The sequence below is a fragment of the Macaca nemestrina genome, chromosome 2 (genome assembly GCF_043159975.1).
Source record: "Macaca nemestrina isolate mMacNem1 chromosome 2, mMacNem.hap1, whole genome shotgun sequence".
In the NCBI taxonomy this organism is placed as follows: Eukaryota; Metazoa; Chordata; class Mammalia; order Primates; family Cercopithecidae; genus Macaca; species Macaca nemestrina.
The window spans coordinates 19,796,436-19,820,335 of record NC_092126.1 but is presented as its reverse complement, the minus strand read 5'-3'; the positions used below and the strand labels follow the sequence as shown (position 1 = coordinate 19,820,335).

The 23,900-nt window shown below is 36.0% G+C and overlaps 1 protein-coding gene across 1 annotated transcript in view; it reads left to right on the top strand.

Moving 5' to 3' along the window:
* Nucleotides 1–23,471, top strand: part of LOC105488958 (C-X9-C motif containing 1) — an 80,013-nt gene extending 56,542 nt beyond the window's left edge. Inside the window, 2 exon segments of the mRNA XM_024795098.2 lie at nt 20,168–20,258; nt 23,273–23,471. Of these exon segments, the coding sequence (XP_024650866.2) occupies nt 20,168–20,258; nt 23,273–23,393 (212 nt within the window). The 3' untranslated portion in view covers nt 23,394–23,471.
* Nucleotides 23,472–23,900: the final 429 nt, after the last annotated feature.

Sequence of the window (23,900 nt, the reverse complement as noted above, 5' to 3'; positions counted from 1 at the left end):
ACAGGATTTCCAGATCCTGAGATGAGTTGTGTCTTATTGTTTATTTTTATTATTTTAATAAAAGTTACTAATAAAATGTAGAACACAAGTAAATTCTTATTTAAAAATGTCTTCTAAGTAGCTTCTAAGACCAACTGCTATGACTTTGACTTATTTAACATGTATTATCTTGAATTCTAACAATGTGAACTTGTTAGAAATATTTTAAATAATTATTTCATTGTTTGTATTCTCCGATTATTTAATAGAGTAATAGGGAAACAAGTAATGTTTGTTGTTTTACATTTCTTGGCACTCTTCCATCTGTTTTTGCAAATGTGGGAATACCTCCTTGAATTTTGTGCTGCCCTTCTAGTAGCCTGGTGGAAGTAGTCCTTCCACCTTCAAACTCTTATTAGTTACTTATGTGGCCTCCTTGGGCTATCAGTCTTTACTGCTGTGTGATATTTCTTGCCATCTTTCCAGAATTGCTGTTTTATTTATTTATTTGTTTCTTTGTTTAATTTTAAATATGTCACTGCCTTGCTGCTCCATTGGAGACTTCTTGAGGGCAACAGACAAACTATTTGATAGCTGAATACATATTTGGTAAGTTAGCGTTTTAAAGTAGCATCCATTCAAATGAAACATTCTTACCTAAAGTGCTTCTTGGAGCATACATTTAGAGAAGTTTAATAACTGATTCATAAGACAATCAGTTGGGCTTAAAGAAAATGTAAACTTTTAGCTAAGGGCCCATCTGAATCCCTGTTGAAATGTACTACAGCCACCATTACTGTGGCAGCCTCATAGGACCATGGAAGAGAATGAGGCCTGTGGAATTAGAGATGGGAAAAGTCTCCATTTAATTCCTCTGTCCTAGGTTCTACAATGCTATTTAGAATATAATTATGGAGACCTCTGCTTTAATAGTTGTTGTGTGGGTGATAGCAGTTTTTGTGGAAATAACCACAAGTGTTTAATTATTTTAGAGCTGAAATGTTTTTCCAGCAATGACACAGACCATCAGCCTTCAGCTGGGAGCCATTACGCAGACATGTTTTTCCTCTGCAGTATTTTAGAAAACAAAGTTAGCTATTTAAAATTGTGAGATTTTACATAAAACAAAAATTCCAGCTTAGAAAAAAGGTAAATCCTCAGATCTGATGATTCTGTATTTCCAGTCCTACAAGACAAACAATGATCTCAAATAAAGTAACAGCTGTACCTTTAAACATGGACATGTGTTGTAGTGGTTCATTACAGTTTTTGTGCTTACACTGTTCATGTATTTATACACACACACACATTATGTATTTATATATACATAATATATATACAGATAGATATGTTTATGTACAAAAACATATTTCTCTGAAATTGTGCTTCAGTCATAAGTAAGAAAAGCAAACTGAGCTGTTGTTCTGGTTCAAGAAAAACAGGATGGAGCCTTTTGTGAAGGTAAAGAATATTCTTTTGTGTTTAACATGCAAATGGGTCAACTTCCAAGTTGCATAGGTAGCCCAGCCTGAGTCTACAGTCTTGGAGAGTATCCGATCTGTCAGGTTTTGATTTTTATGTCCTTAATTATAATCTATAGGTAACTTGTATGACTCATTGGATATGAATTTTGGAAATCTATGCTTCCAGATTACTTTGCTTAATTCTTGGCTCCTCATACTTTTTCTGTGAAGGGATATATATCTAAGACACTAGGAAAAGCACATCTGAGGTAAGTAACACCCATGAATATTTAGTACATGGTTAATAACCTAGTTTGTGAGGTTTAGAAATAGTAAATTATATTTTATATGTAATATTCTATATAAAATGTATTTTTATATATAAAGTATACATATTACATCTATAATAAAGATGTATAGTATGCAATGTTAGTACATACTAAGTATTCTCTAAATTATTTTTAACTCTAATAAAGGGTACATTTATCTGTGGTTCTGCTCTCTTAAATACATTTTTTAAAATTTGAACGTTTTCGTCTGAATTTTTGAGTTTGCTAACAAGCCAAAAATCATTTCTATTCAATTAATCCAACAAATAATTTACTCTTCTTCTCTATCTTAAATTTGAAGTTAATTAAGAAATAAAAGAGGAGGAACATCTATTTCATGTTCTGTTTAGTAGTAACAGTTGCAAATATGTAAGTATTTTATTCTTGGATTCACTAATTTCCCTGCTCAACAAAGATGGGTCAGTATATTCTGTTTTTTTTCTGGGAAAGTCTATAGAAATAATTTGGTTGTTTTTAAGCACATGCATGATTTTGGAGGCAGTGGTGGTGGAAAGAGTATGATGCAAAAGAGCTGTTTCTTTACCTACCTTACAAATATCTGTGCCTGAAACAAGCCTCTTCTCTGAGCATAATCAGTCTTTAATAAAACTGTATTCCTAACTACTTGAGCTGATAAACAGTGAGGTTTGTTTTAAACAAGTCAAGTTTATTTTATGTCAATTTTCTATTTGCCCTGTGTAAGATATATTTAATTACTTTACTCCATCTCTGTGTTCAAATTAATCAGATTCTGCTACATATTGGTGCTCAAATTAGAATAATTCTTTAATCAACTGTGTTATCCATGCTATGGTAGACTAGAATAGAAAATCTACTCGTGGCATATTGAAGATGCATGCATTTTATTTTCTATTGTAATTTAAAAGTAAAATCAGAAATATTGATTTCTACTTGACTGGAGAGATGATTTAGTTTGAATATCAGCCTGATCTTAATCAGGTGAGAATTAATTGAGTTGGAGGTATTAGATATTCAGTGATGTTAACTGAACCATGATCCATCTAGAGAGAAGCTTGCTTTTGTACTGTGTTAGAATTATCAAATAACTCATGCACTACAATGTAAAATAATCTTTTCATGTTCAGCCTTCTACCTTCTTGTCTCATTATATGCACCACTAAATTCATTCTATACACAGACTAATCTTTAAAGTAGCAAGCTAATACATCACAATTTAATAGAAAATTAAAAGCATAATAATTTTGTCATAAGATGCTGTTGTTGTCACAATTTTATAATGCTATATTTTCTAGTTACTAGTTTTAAAACCAAGTGATTAAACCTCTGCTTTTCAAGTATACCTGGGACTTTTAAGAAAACTCTTAGTCTTTTACTTTTTTTTATGTTCAACATTGCAAGAAGAAAGTGAGCAATTCAGAAGTATTTTAATGTTTATCTTCAGAAATAAAAATAGAGTCTGTAACATTATGTTGGTCTGAAATGTGACATGGGCTTTCATTTATTTTAAGAGTGTGATAGCAATATCATAAGTGTTGTGAAAATATAAATGGTGAGATAACACCTCCATAGGACTTGCTCTTAAGTAGTAAAATTGTAGTCTTTAAATAAACTGCAGCTAGAACTGAAAGGATCGTTTTGCCTTGTTAACTACGGATACTATACTTATTAAATGTCTAATTAAATTTAGTATTACATGTCTTTATTTCCTCCTTTTTTTCCCTTAAAACTGAAACTTTTGACTTATTTATTAGCAAAGTAGCACGTATATTCATTGTCAGATTTCTTCGATTTTGGCAGTTGGTGTGCAGTGTTAAAAGAAAGCCAATAGTGTGACTTTTGATAGTGTCATTTTACACTGGAATAGTGTTTTTTGCTTGATATTGCTATAATGGGAATAGTAGGATCTATGTAGCTGTATATTTTGTGAAAAGGAATATCCAAATTTATATTCGAGAGCAATTAGGATTTAATAAAATTAAGCCATAATTGCAGAGACATTCCTAGAGTGCGATGTTCTCATGAGATACAGTGGGTTCCCCACCTAGTTGTTACTAAACAGCAATTTAGGGCAGAAAGGCTTGCTTAGGAAAAAATGAGAGAGAGGGAGCTGGCTTTTTCACTCAGCTCTTGGAAGCTGAGACTCCTCTTACATAGACTCCACTGTCCCCTCTCCAGCACCCAAAATGATTTCCATCTCTCTCTCTCTCTCTCCTTCCTTCTTCCCTCCCTCTCTCCCTCCCTCCCTCCCTCCCTTCCTCCTTCCCTTCCTTCTTTCCTTCCTCCCCTCCTCCCCTCCTTCCTTCCTTTCACCCGTCCCCCTCCCTCTCCACCTCCCCCTTCTCCTTCCCTCTCCCCCTCCCCTTCCCCTTCCCTCTCCCCCTCCCCTCCCTCCTCCCCTCCCCTCCCTCCTCCCCTCCCCTCCCTCCTCCCATCCCCTCCCTTCCCTTCCTTTCCTTTTTTTTTTCCCATAGTATTCTGTAAGGTGTAGAGAGTACCAAACCACAATACAAATGTGTTTCTTCAATTCTTGTCCCTGCCAGTTTCCCTCCTGTGAAATAACCATGGTTATCAGTTTTCTTACATATTCTTTCATAGCCATTATGTGCTTGCAGACATACCCCCCACACATACACACATACACACCCCTGAAACACAGAAATGATAATGTTCTATAATACTCTTCTGTACCTTGCTGTTTTCACTTTTATGTCTTAGAGATCATTCCCTATCAATGTGCTATTGTTTTTTTAATGGCTACATAGTATTTTGTGATACAGTATTAATACTTAAACAGTTGGTGTTACTGTGATAGATTTGATGACATCACCAAAAACCACATTTCTATAAAAATACTTTTTGCTTCGGGTGAGAGAAGACAAGATGAGAAATGGCTAATAATATGTCATTATTTTAATGATTCCTCACAGATGGGAACCTATTTACTACTATTTTGGAGACAAGGCCATGCTTTGTCACCTAAGCTGGAGTGCAGTGGCATGATCACAGCTCACTACAGCCTTGACCTCCTGGGCTCAAGCGATCCTCCCACCTCAGCCTCCCAAGTAAATAGGACTACATGTGTGTGCCACCATACCCAGCTAATTTTTAAAATTATTTATGGAGGTGGGGTCTCACTGTGTTCCTGAGGCTGGTCTTGAACTCCTGGATTCAAGTGATCCTCCTGCCTTAGCCTCCCAAAGTGTTGGGATTACAGGTGTGAGCCACTGCACTCGGCTTACTGATTTATTTTTGTTAAGAAAGACATATACATAGTCAATATCTGCATTGAATGAAAAATTCGACTGTGGTCGAATTTGGAGAATTTATGGATGCTGTATTTTTTTTTTAATAGAAGATGCTAATGTTTTTTAAGCCAGTTAAATAAATAAATTTGACGAGTGAACATATTATAAAGTGGGTGACAAGGATCTGTTAATAGTCTGGAAATCACATACCTTGAGGAGGCAGCAAAGTTTGAACTGGTGCTGAGCCAGGAGAAGAGAAAAAAATATGAATGTTATTTCCTATAGTGTATGATGAAGCGGCAGCATTAGACTAGCTTTTTTCAGCCTGTACTACTCCCATCCCCCATCAACACATACACACGATGGAACTGGCTGCCTTGTGAGTTAAGGAGTTTTCTATCACTACAAATGTTTAAACAGTAAGACGGAGTGGGAAACACTTTCTGAAATAGATTAAGTGACCTCTAAAGGCCTTCACACTCTAACCTTTTTGATTCCAGAAGTCTGGAACAAGACAGCTGGTCCTGTCCAGGGCCCTTGAGAAGTAGTGTTTAATGGTCACTGTTGACTCATACTCATTGCCAGAATGGTCTGTAGACCACTTGCAAGTATGAAAAAGTCCAGCAGGTTAGTTTATTACTTGCATTACTAAAACATGGATCCTACTTTTGTTTCTCCATTGTGTAGGTGATGAGAGAACGCAAAGCATCTGCTAGAGGCAAGAAATCCTAGAAGGCTCCATGTTCAGAAGTTTGCCAGTTTTTGTGTGTGTGTGTGTGTGTGTGTGTGTGTGTGAGTTGCTTTTATCAATATCTATTAATGAATTGGTCTTTTAACATTGAAGACTATGTGGGGCAGCAAAGAGTTGGGATATGTAAGAAAAATGTATTTGGGGAGACTTAGGGAATCTTTTCCATGTGATCTCTTAAAAAAGATAGGGGGATTCGGTGCTTTCATTTTCCACACCAGACTGTGCAAATGTGTCCCTTTCAAATTCTGGTAGCACTTAATATCTGAAACATGAAATTTAGCACTTCATTATATTTTGTTTGAAAAAGCCCCTTTCTAATGTGTAAAATCTTTATTTTAAATATTTAAATATATTTTATAGGAATACTAGAAAACACTATGGAATCAGAGAGTTGAGGTATCTGATGCTATTTGATTTTATATGGTTGCTAAGTGGTCATGTAGCAAAAAATCAGCAGCAGTATCTACTTTAATCTTTCCTATGGTAGTGATACAATGTGATGAACCATTGCCACTTGCTTCCCAGGTCTCATTTGTGACCTCATGTGAGATACTTGGCCTAGGTTAAGTCTCTATTGCATGGGCATGGAAATTTCTACCAAGCATAGGAGTTTTTCCTGTGTTCTGGAAAGGAATAAGTGAAATCCAATAGTAATTACAGATGTTTTTCTGAAGTGAAAAGACCTGGTTCTAAACCAGTCTATGTATGCCACACTATTTAACCTTGGAATATGATGTAGCCTATTTAAAGTTCAGTTTATTCATCTGACAAATGAAGATAAAAATAGTGCTTACTTGATAGTGTTTTTGTACAATTCAAGTGAGCTAACATACATAAAGTATCTAGTATAGTAGTGCCTGGTACAAAGTAAACAGTTTATCTTAGTTGCCATTTTCATGTTTTTATTGCTATTATCACTAACATTATTAACTACCTTGCAAAAAATGATTCGGAAGTTGTCATGGGAAAATGGAAAAAGAAGAAAAAGGCCACCCGAAATAAGACAGTTTCTATTCAACATTATTAATGTATTCTTGACTTTTGGTTTTCCATTATCTATGTTCCTAGTGTTTTAACTGCTTCTTGTAAGAATCACATTTTAATCCGAAATTTATATTCTGATCAACTGAGATAATGAATCTCAGTATCCTCCTAAAACTTTTTAATTTTCCTATGAAACCCCAAAGTTTTGTTACTGTTTTTTTCAATTTTGTTTATGGATAAATTCTGAACACAGCCTTTACTAAACTGAAGAGATAGTCATGATAAAGTACAATGTTGGAAATTTTGATCTTTGTCAAAGAAATTAGATAACAGTAAGGGCAGAGATGGTTTAGCAACATATTTTAAAAAATTAGAGTGAGTTAAATCAACTAAAACCTCATAGAAAATGAGAATTATTAACACTCCTTCAATTAATTCACTTATTTATTCAGCTATTTGTTAGATAAATATATGTGAATATTTACAGATATTCATTTGTATACAAATAAATGCACAAATATTTGTTTGTTGAATAAATATAAGCTAAGCAAGTAAGCTTTGCTGAGTGATTATTTTTTACCTTAGTCTTTATTTTCTTAAATATTTTATTTTGATTAGGTATTTTAATAGGCTTAAAAGGATCAGTGGATAAGAAAATATGTTCTAAGGAAAGATATGGAAGATAACTAAGCCTAGAATGATCATAAGTTATAAATCATAAAACAGTAGCCAAATCATCATCAGCCACCTGTTTGCATCTCACCTGAAGTATAGGGAACTAAAAATGTCTTTAGCTATGTTGTCCAACGTGGTCACCATTAGACATACATGGCTATTTTAATTAAAATAAAAAATTTAGTTATGCAGCCACATTAGCCACATTCAGCTTGGGCAACATTGTGAGACCCTGTCTTTTTTAAAAAATATATATGTTATTTAACCTAATATATCCAAAATAATATCTTTTTAACATGCAGCCAATATAAATTTCTTTTTTTTTTTTTTGAGACAGAGTCTCGCTCTGTCGCCCAGGCTGGAGTGCAGTGGCCGGATCTCAGCTCACTGCAAGCTCCACCTCCCGGGTTCACACCATTCTCCTGGCTCAGCCTCCCGAGTAGCTGGGACTGCAGGCGCCCGCCACCACGCCCGGCTAGTTTTTTGTATTTTTTAAGTAGAGACGGGGTTTCACCATGTTAGCCAGGATGGTCTCGATCTCCTGACCTTGTGATCCGCCCGTCTCCGCCTCCCAAAGTGCTGGGATTACAGGCTTGAGCCACCGCGCCTGGCCTAAAAATTTTTAATGAGATATTTTATATTCCTTTTGTCACTGGATTTTTTTTTCATTTTCTGCCTATGTTAGGTAGAATAATAGTCCCCAAAGATGTCCCAGTCATAATCCCTGAAATCTGTGAATATGGATATAAGGAATAACTGTCCTAGAGAACTGAAAATAAAAGCTATGTTTAATGCATCAAACATACGAAGTCAGGATTTTTATCTGTTCTAATCCCCTCACTGGAGTTATGTGAATCTAAGGTATTTCTGGACAGTATGGTTAAAATTGTAACATAAAAACTGTTGGGTGATTTTCACTCATCTTAGTAGATGTCTCAACAGCATTTGACAATAATGATTATTTCTTCCTTGACCTAAACTTTCCCAGAAAATATAGTCATCTGATGGATACAATTTGTTAGTTTTTATATTTTAACGTTATATTCAAATAATTTATAGAAGAATGAAGACAGTGACTTTAGAAAGTATAATAAGAATTTAAATATAGCAAGCCCCAATTTTTATTTCCTATTTTACTTGTTCTGAAAGTTCTATAACTTGGAATGGTTTATGTCCTTTGATTGCCACTAACTGCTCATCGTGAACCTAGAACATAATCTATTTTAAAGATTCTGACCCCGTATAGCTCTAATAGGTTCTAGTTTACCATTAATCTTTAAATTTTTTTTTTTTTTTTTGCTTTAGATTTGAGGAGTACATGTGGAGGTTTGTTACATGAATATATTGTATAATGCAGTGGTTTGAGCGTCTATTGAACCATCACCCAAACAGTGATTATAGTAAACAATAGGTAGGTTTTCAGCCCTTGTGCTTCCTCCTTCCCTCCCATTTTGGACTCCCCAGTAGCTATAGTTTATATCTTTATGTCCCTGCATACCCATTGTTTAGCTCCTATTTATAAGTGACAACATGCAGTATTTGTCTATTTCTCTTTTAATTCACTTAGGATAATGGCCACCAGCTAAATCTATGTTGCTACAAAGGACATGTTTTCATTTTTATGGCTGTGTAGTATTCCATGGTCTATATGTACCACATTTTCTTTCTCCCTTCCACCATCGATGGACAGCTAGGTTGATTCCATGACTTTGCTGTTGTAAATAATGCCACAGTAAACATACAAGGGCAAGTGTCTTTTCGGTAGAATGATTTCCTTTGGGTAGCTACGCAGTAGTGGGATTATCCAGTTCTACTTTTAGTTCTTCTCCAAACTGCTTTCCACAGGGATTGAACTAATTTATATTCTGTTTATAAGCATTCCCTTTCTCTGCATCCTCAACAACATCTCTTAGTCCTTTGTTGGATGCATAGTTTGCAAGTATTTTCTCCTTTTCTCTAGGTTGTCTGTTTGCCCTGTTGATGGTTTCTTTTGCAGGGCAGAAGCTCTTTAGTTTAATTAGGTCCCAATTGTCAATTCTTCTTTTTGTTTCATTTACTTTTGAGGTCTTAGTCATAATTTTTTTGCCTAGGCCAATGTCCAGAAGAGTTTTTCATAGGTTTTCTTCTAGGAATTTTTTGTTTTGTTTTGTTTTGTTTTGTTTTGTAGTTTGAGGTCTTACGTTTAAGTCTTTCATCCATCTTGAGTTAATTTTTGTATATGGTGAGAGGTAGAGATTGAGTTTCATTCTTTTGCATATGGCTAGCCAGTTTTCCCAGCATCATTTATTGAATAAAGTATCCTTTCCCCAGTGTTTATTTTTGTTTACTTTGTTGAAGATCAGTAGGTTGTAGGTGTGCGGCTTTATTTCCAGGTTCTCTATTCTGTTCCATTGTTCTGTGTGTCTGTTTTTGTACCAGTCCCATGCTATTTTGGTTCGATAGCCTTGTAGTATATTTTAAAGTTGGGTAATGTGAAGCTTCCAGCTTCGTTCTTTTTGTTTAGGATTACTTTGCTATTTGGGCTCTTTTTTGGTTGCATATAAATTTTAGGATGGTTTTTTCCTATTCTGTGAAAAAAGACATTGGTAATTTGATAGGAATAGCATTGAATCTGTAGATTGCTTTGTGCATTATGGGCATTTTAATGACTTGACGCTTCCAATCCATGAGCATGGGTTGTTTTTTCATTTGTTTCATCTGTGATTTCTTTCAGCGGTGTTTTGTAGTTCTTCTAGAGCTCTTTCACCTCCTTGGCCAGATGTATTTGTGTGTGTGTGTGTGTGTGTGGCTATTGTAAATGGGATTGAGTTATTTTTTGCATGTTGATTTTGTATCCTGAAACTTTACTGATGCCATTTATCAGATCAGTGGTCTTTTAGAGGAATCTTTAGCATTTTCTACATATATAATAATTGTTGGTAAACTACTTACATCTTTAAAATGAATAATTTTTTTTTTTGGAGACAGAGTCTTGCTCTTGTTGCCCAGGCTGGAGTGCAGTGGCACCATCTCGGCTCCCTGCAACCTCTGCCTCCTGGGTTCAAGCAATTCTCCTGCCTCAGCCTCCTGAGTAGCTGGGATTACAGGTGCCCGCCACCATACCCGGCTAATTTTTGTGCTTTTAGTAGAGACAGGGTTTCGCCATGTTGGCCAGGCTGGTCTCTAAATCCTGACCTCAGATGATTTGCCCACCTTGGCCTCCCAAAGTGCTGGGATTATAGGTGTGAGCCACTGTGCCCAGCCAAAATAAAATATTTTTTAAAACACTTAATGACTCATAATTTTGTTGAAGTGAAGATGCCGTCTTTTTGGCTCCATAATTTTAAAACATTTTTACTTTTAGATTTACAAATACTATTTCCTTTTAATCACCTTTTAAATACATCTGTCTTCAACATTTGGATCAAGTACATTTCAACACACAGATACCATGAAAGATGGAAGAATAGTGCATTGCCCTGTTTTTAGCACAATGGGTTACAAGTTGTTACTTTATACTTCATGAAAAATCACTCCTGTTAAGTGTCTAATAGGATGAGAATACTATATTTCCTTTTTGTCCTTAAAATGTATTATTCAGGTCAAGTCAAGAGAATTGCTTGAGGCTAGGAGTTCAAGACCAGCCTGTGCAATATAGTGAGACCTTGTCTCTATGAAAGTAAAAATAAAAAAATTAGCTAGACGTGGTGCCACACACCTGTAGTCCTAGCTACATGGGAGGCTGAGGTGGGAGGATTACTTGAGTCCAGAGTTCAAGGCTACAGAGAGCTATGATCTTACCAGTGCCCAGCCTGGGTGACAAGAAAAAAAGTATTATTCACTCCTCAGTTCCTGATTTTGAGAAAATTCATCTGGGATGCTATCATCTGAAGACTTATAGTCGATATGATTATGTGCTTATATCATCAATTTCATCATCTTCGTTAAATTGTAGAGTGCTGCTGTTGGTTTCTTTGCATTCTTCTAATTCATCAAATAATTGCAAAACATCTTTTGGCCAGTTTTTCCCCGTACTGTGGTAGCATGTTAGTTTTCTATTGCTATTGTGACAAATTATACAAACTTAGTAGCTTTATTAAGACAATACAAATTCATTATATTATAGTTCCATAGTTCTGAAGTGTGACAGGTCTCACTGGGCTAAAATCAAGGTGTTAGCAGAGCTGTGTTTGTTTCTGGAGGCTCTAGGGGAAAGTCTGTTTCCTTGCCTTTTTCAGCAAAGGTGAAGGTATTCTCTTTTTTCCATCTTTGAAGCCAGCAAGATAGAATCTCTCTGACTCTGCTTCCATCATCTCATCTCTTTTCTCCTGTCCTCTTCTGCATCTGTCTTTCACTTTTAAAGACCCTTGTGATTATTTTGGGCCTTCCGAGATAACCTCCCTATTTTCAACTGATTAGCAAACTTAATTCTGTCTGCATCCTTAATTCCCATTTCCTATGTATCTTAACATATTCATGGGTTTCCGGGATTATGACTGGGACGTCTTTGGGGACTATTATGCTACCTAACATAGGCAGAAAATGAAAAAAAAAAAATTCAAATCTTAACTGTATTCAGTGAAAGCTTTAAGAAAAAAGAAAAGAAAAAGCTACTTTTATATCTTCATAAACAGTAATACAATACATTGAGCAATATAGTAAATATGATGGAATAATGAAAGGCTTTATTTCACTATTGCATCCTTCTAGGGGATTTCATCATTTTCTTTTCTTATCGTAGTTATTTTTAGCATAGTTGGAAATAACTGACAGGCCATGATGCAATAATTTCTACTATGATGAAATTAAATGTTTGAAGATACAGGAAAAATAAGATCAATAAATTATATATTGAATCTTAGCTTTACACCAAGATCAAATGATCCTATTTGCTAAAATGAATTTTATTGTATTAAAAATATGTCAATTTTCTTTAGATTTTTGGAGGACTCTAAGAAAGAATAAAGTCATAAAATATCCTTGAAATAGTTATAAAAGAAACCTGGAGTGGTGGCTCATGCCTGTAATCCCAGCCCTTTGGGAGGCTGAGGTGGGTGGATCATGAGGTCAGGAGATCGAGAGCATCCTGGCCAGCATGGTGAAACCCCATCTCTACTGAAATACAAAAAATTAGCCAGGTGTGGTGGCACTTGCCTGTAGTCCCAGCTACTCGGGAGACTGAGGCAGGAGAATCGCTTGAACCTGGGAGACAGAGGTTGCAGTGAGCCGAGATCATGCCACTGCACTCCAGCCTAATGACAGAGCGAGACTCCGTCTCAAAAAAAAAAAAAAAAAAAAAAATAGAAATCTGCAAAACTAAAATTGGGTCTAGTGGACCCTGATTTTATACTGAGAGTCAAATGCTTGGTTTCCTTGCTTTCTCTGATGCCACATAGTCCTCTGTATTTTTCCAGTTTCTTCTTTTTCTCCTAGCGTGAAGTGTTAGGATTCCTCAGTGGTTGTCCAGGGCCTCTTTTCATTATTTTTGTTAAGTTACTGCTATCAAAACAGTGTCTTCAGAACTTGCTTCAGAATCATAGCTAACTGCCTTCTACTTGGATGATTCACAGGCTCCTTAACTGAACATGTCCTAAATTCATTGTCATCTTTATTCCATCTTCCTCCACCAAAACAGAACAAATTCATATGCTATTCCTTTTTGGTGAGTGTGTGTTATGTACAACAGTGCTTTTGTTTGTTTTTCTGGTGTTTTTTAAGTCATCCACCTGGGCCATCATGCACCCAGCAAGAAAATTAGGGGTTATCCTTGACTCCTCCTTCTATTACACTCATAAATAACTATATTCCAAGTCCTGTTAGTTCTCTCTGGTTTCATTTTTATTCACTCACTTCTGTCCTTTCCTACTTTGTCTGCCACAGGTTTAAATGTTTTTAGCCCCTTGGACTGTTGTACTAACTTTCTATCCAGTTTTGTTATTTCCAGTTCTGTTTTCCCTGCCTACTCTAAAGTTCTGTGCAGAAGAAAACATGATCTTGTCATTCCACTGCATAAACTCTTTTGAGGATTTCGATAATCCTTAGAACACAGCCTAAACATTTGAACATTGCCAACTGGTCATACTTGGTACATGCCTTTTCTCCTCCATCTGGCATCCACCACACACACACACACACACACACACTCACAAGCTAATAGCAAATGTACCAACCATTCTGAATTATTCTCTGTAATATGTCCTGCCTGTTCACCTCCAGATCTTCTGTGCCCTTACCTTTGTCCAGAATACTGTTCCCTCTCTTCCTTTGCTAACACAGCACGGTGTACATCATAGCTTAAGAGTACTTCATATTGGAATTCCCTCCTGAATATGTTTGAGGTTCCCATTCTGTGCTTCCATAGCACCCTCCCTGCCCAGAGCAGGTATCAACTCAACTGTTAGCATTTGAAGATTACTTGTCTCTTCTTCAGGAACTGTTGTTAGCTCCCACAGAGTAGGAACCCTCTCTTTCTTACTCTACGTGGTAACCCCAGAAGCTAGCACAGTGTTTATATGCACAGTAGGTACTTTGAAAATGTTTGTTGAATGAATGAATGATATTTTATGAGCCCCTGGATAAATGAGAAAATACTTAAATATTGTAATTTATTGAATCAGCTAATACATGTGAATCATTAATTAACTCATTGGACAGTGCCTATTATAAACACAATAAATATTAGCTGTTATTGTTGCTATCATGAAGATAGGAATGTAGGTAATTTTTTCTTTTTCATTCTACTTTGGTAATTAAAGAAAAACAAACTCAGTATTTACAAATGAATCTTTTCTTAAAAATTAAGGTAATGATTTGGTGATTTCCCATCTGCAGTGTCTAGATTTGCCTTTGAAAATGGAAATGTTTTTAAAGATGTAGTGCAGTGAAGAAGCCACTGTTTCAATATATGTCTTGTGAAATAGCAATTCCCAACCTCTTTGGCACCAGGGACCAGTTTTGTGGAAGACACTTTTGTGGTGGTTTCGGGATGAAACGATTCCACCTCAGATCATCAGCCATTAGTTAAGAGTCTCGTAAGGAGCGTGCAGCCTAGATCCCTTGCGTGCACAGTTCTTCACAGGAGGGTGTGTGCTCTTGTGAGAATCTGATGCCGCTGCTGATCTGACAGGAGGTGGAGCTCAGGCAGTAATGCTCGCTGGCCAGACGCTCACCTTCTGCTGTCCTGCCCAGTTCCTAACAGGCCATGGACTGGTACCAGTCTGCAGTGCGGAATTTGGGGGACCCCTGTTATAAAAGGCGTTTATCATTTCTGGACATTATATTTTTCCATGTGAACTGATAGTTTTATGGATCTTTAGAAAATTGTGGTACTCTTTTTTTTTTTTTTTTTTTTTTGTGGGGATGGGTGGCTAGAATGTTTGCTGGAAAAGGTTTGTGCACTTTTTTCAGCTTATTTGAATTTATCCTAATTTACTTCTCATCCAGTCTGGAAGTAATTTATATTTGGCTTTGTCTGTGGGTTGGATTCGATTCTTTCCAAAAGTCGAAGTACTTAGATCATTGATGCAGAAGTCACAGGGAGACCTACAATTGTGTTACTAAATTTTATAGACTAATATATATGAAGTCAGAAGCTCATGAAATACTGTTCATGCTGTTGGTTATACAGAATAATGTGCTGTGTGTCCCTCTGGCCTTGATTTCCTTCAGCTGAGCAGTCATGAGAAAGAAGAGGACAAAAATACTGTCTTCATTGTCTCTGCTTTGGTTCAGACCTTCATCACTGCATTGAAAACTGAGGGTGACCTCCTGTTGTCTTCAGGCACTTTTTACTTCACGGCTTCCAGAAGGGATGATGATTACTGAGAGTGGCGCAGCTCTTAGGCATCGTCTAGAGGGACCTGACATTAGACTGTTCACTGCAGAAGTATTCACATAAAAGATAGCTTTTCTTGAGAAAATTTGTTGTAGATTTTAATTTACATCACAGATTTAAAACTGCAGATACCTTTGTCTGAAGGAAAATCTTACTAAAAGTCAGCCCTTAGACCCTCTTTTAAATTTTATCATTTTTAGTCCTATGTTTTTAAAACTTCTTATAATTCACTAACTGTTCAAAAGATCTTTCCTACATTAAGTTTAAAGTACCTCTCTGCTTTTATTCTTACCTAGTTTTATGTAAGGAATGTTTTGTGATTCAGACTCCTATTTATAGAGTTGATATGATGTATTATGAATTTAGGAGGATTTTTAAGTCTGCCCTACTATGTTCTTTAATAAACAGGATGTCCTAATTTTTTTCCACCTATTAAGATGATGGTGCAGTTATGGAAATATTGCCTATAGCTTATATGTTAAAATTCTAAATTATATTGGTATCCAAATATGCCTTTGCTTTTTGTAATGCTGGGAGAAAATAGGCATTTTTTTGAAGACTTGACTGGCTAAGGAAATTAAAGTACTGAAAAGTTAGGAATAAGTGCTGTGTCTAAAGATAGTTGTGAAAAAATTCATTTTAAAATCAAATTAATGGAGATACGAACAGTCGTTCTAATCAGAGAAATGAAATAATAGGGATTATTTCTTTTAATTTGATGTGTTTTAAAATTGTCATCTCAGTGAATGCTTTAGTTCTAATTGGATAACTGCATTTGCAAAGTAATGATGTTGCTTGAAACTATGTGCAGAGAAAGTGTAAAAGATGAACTATCTGCTATATCAAGTTCAATGCACAGTTGCCATATTTATCCTTTGCTCGATTAAGGAACCATATTATTGAGAATTATTTAAATATTGACGTATATCTGGAAGTTTCATAAATTAAATGAGTTAAAAAATAAATTACTTCTGTTACTGTTTTATATGGAAGCTCCCAAGTTTTTTTCATATCATAGTTAAACTGGAAATTATATAGGCTACTGGTACTTAATTACAATGTGAATAATTATTTTGTCCATTATGTTAAAGTTAGGAGAAGACTTTATCTTTTTGTGTTTTTTTCCTAGATAATCTTGAGCCAAATTTAATTATATCCAAAGAATTTTTTTTTTTTAATTATTTTTTTGAGGCAGAGTCTCACTTTATTGCCCAGACTGGAGTGCAGTGGTGTGATCTCAGCTCACTGCAGCCTTCTGTTCCTGGGTTCAAGTGATTCTCCTGCCTTGGCCTCTCAAGTAGCTGGGATTACAGGTGCTGCCACCATGCCCAGCTGATTGTTATACTTTTAGTAGAGATGGGGTTTCACCATGCTGGCCAGTCTGGACTCAAGCTCCTGGCATCAAGGGATCCACCCACCTTAGCCCCCAAAGTGCTGGGATTACAGGCGTGAGCCACCGTGCCTGGCTTCAGAGAATATTTTTACCAATAGTATATGGTATTACATGGTTTCCTTGAGATAAATGAAGAGTTTCCAAAAGAAAGACACAGAATTTTATGTTCTTGATATCTTAAAGAAAAAATATATTGAGTGCTCATTACTTTAAACCTTTGAATAACTTTTAACAATCTCTCCACATTCCTACTGTTTATTGATATTCTTTTGTATTATCTTAAGATAGACTGAATTGAATGAAATTTGATTTTTGTAGTTTTTAATGGTAATTAAATTATTCATAGAATCAGATATACAAGCTCTTTAACATTTAACATAAATTGAAAGATGGAAGTGATTTAAATTGGATTTGTTTCAGAATTCCATTTTAGAAATCAGTTGGCAGTATTAGCAGCATCACCATTATATGAATATATGCTAATGTAGAATGAAAGAAAGGTCCTCATTAAAATCTTGTTGCTAAACAAGTGACAGAAACCTTACAGACAGCTTTAGGCTTCAGGTCAGTCACATTTACTCCTGAAGAGATATGGACAAGTGTGAAAGTGTATAGACTATGCCTTTATTGTGATCAGAACACATAAATGCTATTTTGTACCAGTTCCCTACCAAGGACATTTTTATTAATAGTAAACAAAACAAATCTTAATGTAATGCCTAAGCATCCTATTCTCAAGTAAGGTAAAATATTGGGTTTGTTAAATTCAGAAAGTAAACATTTGCTAACATCCATTGTGTCTGTGTTTTCCAGAAAAGGACTGAAGTTTGGTCAACTAGTGTGTTTTCATGAGGCAAAATTCATTATCTAATTACCTTTCTTCCAGACATTATTTGGGTGAACTGGTCTGGTATAGGTATAGTAAGGTGACAGTAAAGGTAAGGTGGTGCAGGGGAATCCAGCCAATGGTTCATTACCACTATTGAGCATGGCAGTTCTCTTAAAGAAGCCTTTAGCTAGATTTAGCTAATTCTGGATTAACTTTATATACATATTGTTTGAGGATTGCCCATGTCTTTTTATTTGGGGATCGTAGTCTTTGCTTATATAAAGGTGGATCTTAACATCACGTTGTAAATAGAAAAATTAACATGTAAGAATAGATAGGCATTCCAGAGTGAAAGATAATTGACTTTTAGATAGCCATGTGGCTACCCTTCAGCATCTGCACTGGAGAGCTGGCTGTAAGTCCGCTTTGCCTTTTGAGTATTAGGGAGTCCTTAGTCAAAGGGCACAAAGGAATTTCCTTTGGTTTGATTTGACCTGTGTGCCCAGCTCCTCTGCATCAAGAGGAACAAGAACATTTGTAGTTGGAATAAAGAAGATACTTGATTACATGTAGAGTCTAACAGGCTGGGTTGGGAATGAGAGAGCAAATGTTGGGACTGCTGAGACTAGTGAAGCAGAAGCCAAAGGGAACTAATCCTGTGTGTCCTTGAAGGGGAATACTATGTATGAACTCATTTCGTGTGATCACGCACGCTATTTGAATTAAAGTCATTTCTAGCATCCCTTGTTCCTTCTTCCTATTCCACCAATTTTCTTGGAAGTATCACTATGATGTTGTGAGTGGATACAGGTATCTATGCTGTAGGACTCTTGTCCCAGCAAAGCCCCCATAATGAATTTTTTTTTTTTTTTTGAGACAGAGTCTCACTCTGGTCTCCCAGGCTGAAGTGCAATGGCACGATCTTGGCTCACCGCAACCTCCGCCTCCTAGGTTTAAGCGATTTTCCTACCTTAGCCTCCTGAGTAGCTGGGATTACAGGCACCTGCCACCACACCCGGCTAATTTGTGTATTTTTAGTAGAGACAGGTTTCACCATGTTGGCCAGGCTGATCTCGAACTCCTGACCTCAGGTGATCTGCCTGCCTCGGCCTCCCAAAGTGCTGGGATTACAGGCTTGAGCCACTGTGCCCGGCCCATAATGAATTTTTTATGCATTTAATCTCATTTTTGGTTGCTTGTGGTTTAAAAATATTTTTGTTACATAAGTATGTATTTTCATGGACATTCCTAAAATTATCTGTTTAAGACAATTATAAATAATGTATAATTCCAAGTACCTGGAAGGATAACACATAGCTTAAGAGAGGAATCTTGATTATTTTGTATTTTAAAAGTTACAAAACATATTGAGAAAACACAATCCAGAATTTATTTTTATTTTTATTTTATTTTTTTGCTTACAGCTTCTTTGTAAGGACGATGTTTAAGATCTCACTTGGAAATAGTTGCTTACTTACAGTAGATTAGGGGTGGCAGAGTCTGGAACTAGAGCAGCCAGTGGTCAGAAGGAGGGACCAGAGTAGTTCACGAGAGTAGCTTCAAGAGATGAGGAGCAAAGCATATGTCCTGTGTAAGGGATAAGACAGGACTGAGTCTGACCCAAAGCAAACACAAGACACAGTAGTAAGTGGCCCAGCTGTGGGTAGCATAGGTACCAGGCTTTTCTGGATTTGTGGTCCTGAAAAGGCAGAATACTCAAGGTGCCAATACAATTTAAAGGGCAAATTAGCAGAGTGGAAATTTGACAGAAAGCCATTTGAAATATCTAGGGCACCTAGAACTTCCTTGGGAATGAAATGGGAGTCCTGTTATTAGAAGTTAAGAAACCATGGCAGGGTTGTGTAAAAGCAAAGGGATGCCTTGATGCCATCAGGTGGGAATCCACCGGCTTTTGTTGCCAGGTACTAAGAAGACATGCAGAGACTAGACAACAGATACCAATGTCTGCAAACAATTCCCCTTCAAAGGAGGAGGCAGCTCTTGGTATTTCTCCTGGAATATACAGTCATGCACTGCATGACGATGTTTAGATCAACGATAGACTACATATATGATGGTGGTTCCATAAGATGATAATGCTGTATTTTTACTGTACCTTTTCTATGTTTAGAAATGTGTAGATACACAGGTACTTACCTTTCTGTTATAATTGCCTGCAGTATTCAGTACAGTAACATATGGTACAGGTTTGTGGCCTCGGCTATAGCAAATAGCCTAGATGTCTACTCAGCTGTACCATCTAGGTTTGTGTAAGTACACTCTGATCTTTGGACCACGATGAAATTGTCAAATGATGCATTTCTCAGAACATACCCTCATTGTTAAGCAGCCCATGATTGTACTGTTTCTCTACTAGAAATCCTGTCTCCACATCCTGTCTCTTTGAAGTCTCCTTGCCCTTCATCTCAGAAGTCCTCTCTCCCTCCTCTCAAATCACATTTATTTCTACAAAGTAAATATCACTCATCTTATTCTGCCTTTTACTGGTGTACATGTCTTTTGTTGAGCTTGATACCATGTGCAAAGCCCAATCTACGTAATAGATGTTCAAGGCTGCAGTGAGCTATCATCATGCCACTGCACTCCAGCCTGGGCGACAGGCTTTCTTCTAAAAAGAAAAATAATTGTGTGTGTGTGTGTGTGTGTGTGTGTGTTTATACAGATGTAATTACAAGTAATTTTTTCCTTCCAAATGTATTTCAGATTTTACCAAATGTTGCAAGAACTCTGGAGTTCTTATGGTAGTAAAATGCCGGAAAGAAAACTCTGCAATGAAAGAATGTCTGACTGCTTAGTAAGTAGTTATCTCGATGTTTGTGCTTCTGTGTGTATTTGTAGTAGATAAGAGTATATTACTTAACTCAGTACATGTAATATATTCTGTACCTCTCCATACCAAATTTATCATATTGTTGGCTGAGTCTAAAGTTCCAGTATAGTCTTAAAAATGCAACATATTTATGAGTCTTTTCAAATTTTGTCAGCATTGTATCTAATTAAAAAAGATGAAGTCAGCAGACAAAAATATATGATTTTTCACTATTTAACAAATCTTTTTTCATGAACAGTCTGATCTGTAAAATATAGTACAGACTGATATTTGTTTATTCTATTGTGAAGATAACTGAATTAAAATATCTCTGAGACCTTCTCCAGCCTTGTGATTTGTTGGATTAATATAATTTAACTCCTAGAAAGCTGAGATAAATCATATGGATGATATAAAGGTAAATTTAAATTTTTGAAGTTAACCAAATTAACTTTTAAAATAATTTTATAATATCATGTGCACTAATGTTTTGTTGTAGTTCCTTAAATCTAAGTAAAAATGTGTGAAGTTCTTTGAATTCACATGCTGATTTATTCACCCAAGTTCTATCGCCCACATTATTGACAGATAATATTGTAGAATACTTTAGCAAGTATTGTTAATTGAATGTTGAGAGATCTTAGTTTTGGTAAGCCTTTATTTCCTTTAATTTCTCTAGCCTGTGTAGTGTGTATGTTAGTATAATACATGTCTTAGGGGATTAAATAAAATAGTAATGAACACCTGAACCCTACATTTTAAAAAAAATAAAATACATGCACATAAACTTATAGACCTTTTTTTAGAATGGTGGAGTTGGAAAAGACTTTAGAGATAATGTAAACTCATCTCTACATTTGCTATATTTGTAGATGATGAAACATAATCAGTGTTGATTTTTTTTCTTAAGTTAATATCAACAGCAGCCCTTATTTATGGTCTAGGTATTGTACTCAGTGCTTTACCATAGAGGAGTGAAACTTCGTTCTGTGACTCAGTTCTATTCCCGAGTGCTTCCAAGAAATGTTTACTGAGTAAACGAATCCCTTAAACTTTTGTATGACTGAATTGTTAAATTCTTATATATTGATTAAATAATTTTTATATCTCAGATTCAGTCATCATAATTGTTATTGCTAGTTTGACATATTATCCTTCACTCCAGTCGGGGCAGCTCTAGAGCAGAGTAGACAGGAGTCTAGACTGCAGAGGGCAACCTGGGTTCAGCTTCTGCATCAGTGAGAGCTTAGCTAGCCGTGTGACCTTAGGCAGGCTCTTCATTGTAAGAATGAATAATTATACCTTATGGAGTGATTGTGAGGTACTGTATGTAAACACATTTACCATGATAGGTATTCAGTCAATATTAGCTCTTTTTTGATTAGTATTTGTTACTATTTATCTGAATATTAATCATTTGAATATCCTTCTCTCTCTCACCCCCTAGATATACGAGAAGAAAATAAAAGATTCTAGTCCATCTGAGGGGAGGAGAGGGCTAGGAAGGATGGCTGTTTCTGCTTGCTTAGAAGAGATAAGCAGTGGATGTAACATTAACTGAAAGTAAATGGAAAATTATTAGGGAAAATTTTACTTGACTTTGAGTCCCCAGATACACTAAGAAATAGTATTTGTTCATCTTTAAATAAGAGGGTGTTCTTCTTTGTTAATTACTATTGACATTTCCATGAAATGAATGTAACTGCTTATCCTCTCTCATTTTGAAACATTGTTTTTGCTTACCTCTTACCTTCATTTATAATCTGATTTCTGTCCTTACATCACTGAACCTGCTCTTTTTAAAGGCTCTAATGGGCTGATGGTAGACAAATCCAACAAATTGTTCTTTTTTACTTGACCTCTCTCTGGCAATCCCTTCTTAAAAGTCTCCTCTGTCTTCCCTGATAATATTTTTTCCCATTTCCCCAACACCTCTCTGTACTTCTCAACGTTTTTAATCTACTCCTTAAAGTTGGTGATTCCCCAAGTTCTCTTCTCATTCTGAAAGCTGAGGAAGTTTAGTTTGCACCCATGAATTCAGTTACTTACTATAGAAAGTAACATTTGTTTCTTTATTCAAGTCCAAAAATGAATTTGGCTCATTTTGCTCATCCTACGTGTCTTTGTGAATTATACAGTTGTCTAGTATCTACAGTCTTATCTCCTAACTCTAACTGGTTATTTCCTGTTGATTACTGAAATTGCCCGCACATTATCTCTTCCTTTTCATTCCTTCAGCTCTTCTTTTGGCCTGTGCCTTCATCATTTTTTGCCTGGATTATTTTAACCGTTTATTGGCTATCTTGGCTCTAACATTGCTTGCCCCCTTTTGCCCTATCTGCCACATTTTGTCAGATTCATCCAAGACACAAAACTGATCTTACAGGTGAGGTGCTCTATTAATTGTGCTCCATTTTCTTCAGGATAGATTTTCTTCGTATAGCATAAAGGGCACATCATGATTTGACTTTTGCCCATTCCATCTTCATTTCATGCCTTTTCTCCTATGTGCATAATCTGCTATAGTGGTACCTATCTACTTGCAGTTTTTCATGCATTAGTTTTTCCTCATCCACGTGCCTTCCCACACTTGCCTTCTATATGGATTTCTGTTGGTCTTTCAAAATACGACTCAAGCATTTCCCCTTGATATCTCTGCCTTCCCCATTTCTTCCTTGTTTCCATGGTGCACTGGGGCATACCTCTGTCACAGTATTTTGTACACTTAATCCGGTTTTTACTTGTCCTTTACACCGTGGGTTCCCAGGACAGGGGCTGTGCTTCTCACTGCTGTATCCTGTGACAGTACTATATAAAAATGAATGATTTGGTCTTCAGTTTGGTAGCATAAAGTTAACAGTGAATTTGTAACCATTACTAAAAGTGTGCTTCTAAAGATTGAGCCCGATGAACCAGATGTCTGAATATTAGTAATTAAAGTAAGCTTACATTTAACACATGCAAGATTACTTTAAAATATTTTCATTTCCTTCTCATAGCTATAATGATCCAGCCTTTCATGAAGAATGCAAAATGGAATACCTGAAGGAAAGGGAAGAATTCAGAAAAACTGGAATTCCTGCAAAGAAAAGGCTACAGAAGTTTCCAACAAGCATGTAGGCAGATACTCAAATGACATTCAGGAACTCTAATATTCATGGAAGTCATTTTATAGTATAAATCACCTTAAATAATGAACTCAAGCATGTATGTTTGCTTTAATTATGGAAATACTGAAATAAATATTTTATTTCAAAGTTCTGGTTTCTTAAATGGGAAGGTAGTAGTTACTGAAGTGGGATATGGTTTTCCTGGTCATTCTGGACCTTTTGAAAGTTTTTCCACAACTGTAGTTCTATAACAGTGACACTGACTTTTTACAGTCTAATATGGTCCTTATATTACTTTTCTTCCAATGTATAGGCTAATGGCTAATCATGGGAGCCAAAACTAAAGAAAAGCAGTAATGGATAACCTTCAAAGGTGTTAATAATAACTGGGCAGTATAGCAGGATGGCTATGAACCAGAATCCTTCCTGAGTCTACCACTTACTAGCTATACAACTGTGGAAGTAAATCTAATACAGTTTGTTGAGGATGTACTGAGTATTGCATATAGCAGCTACA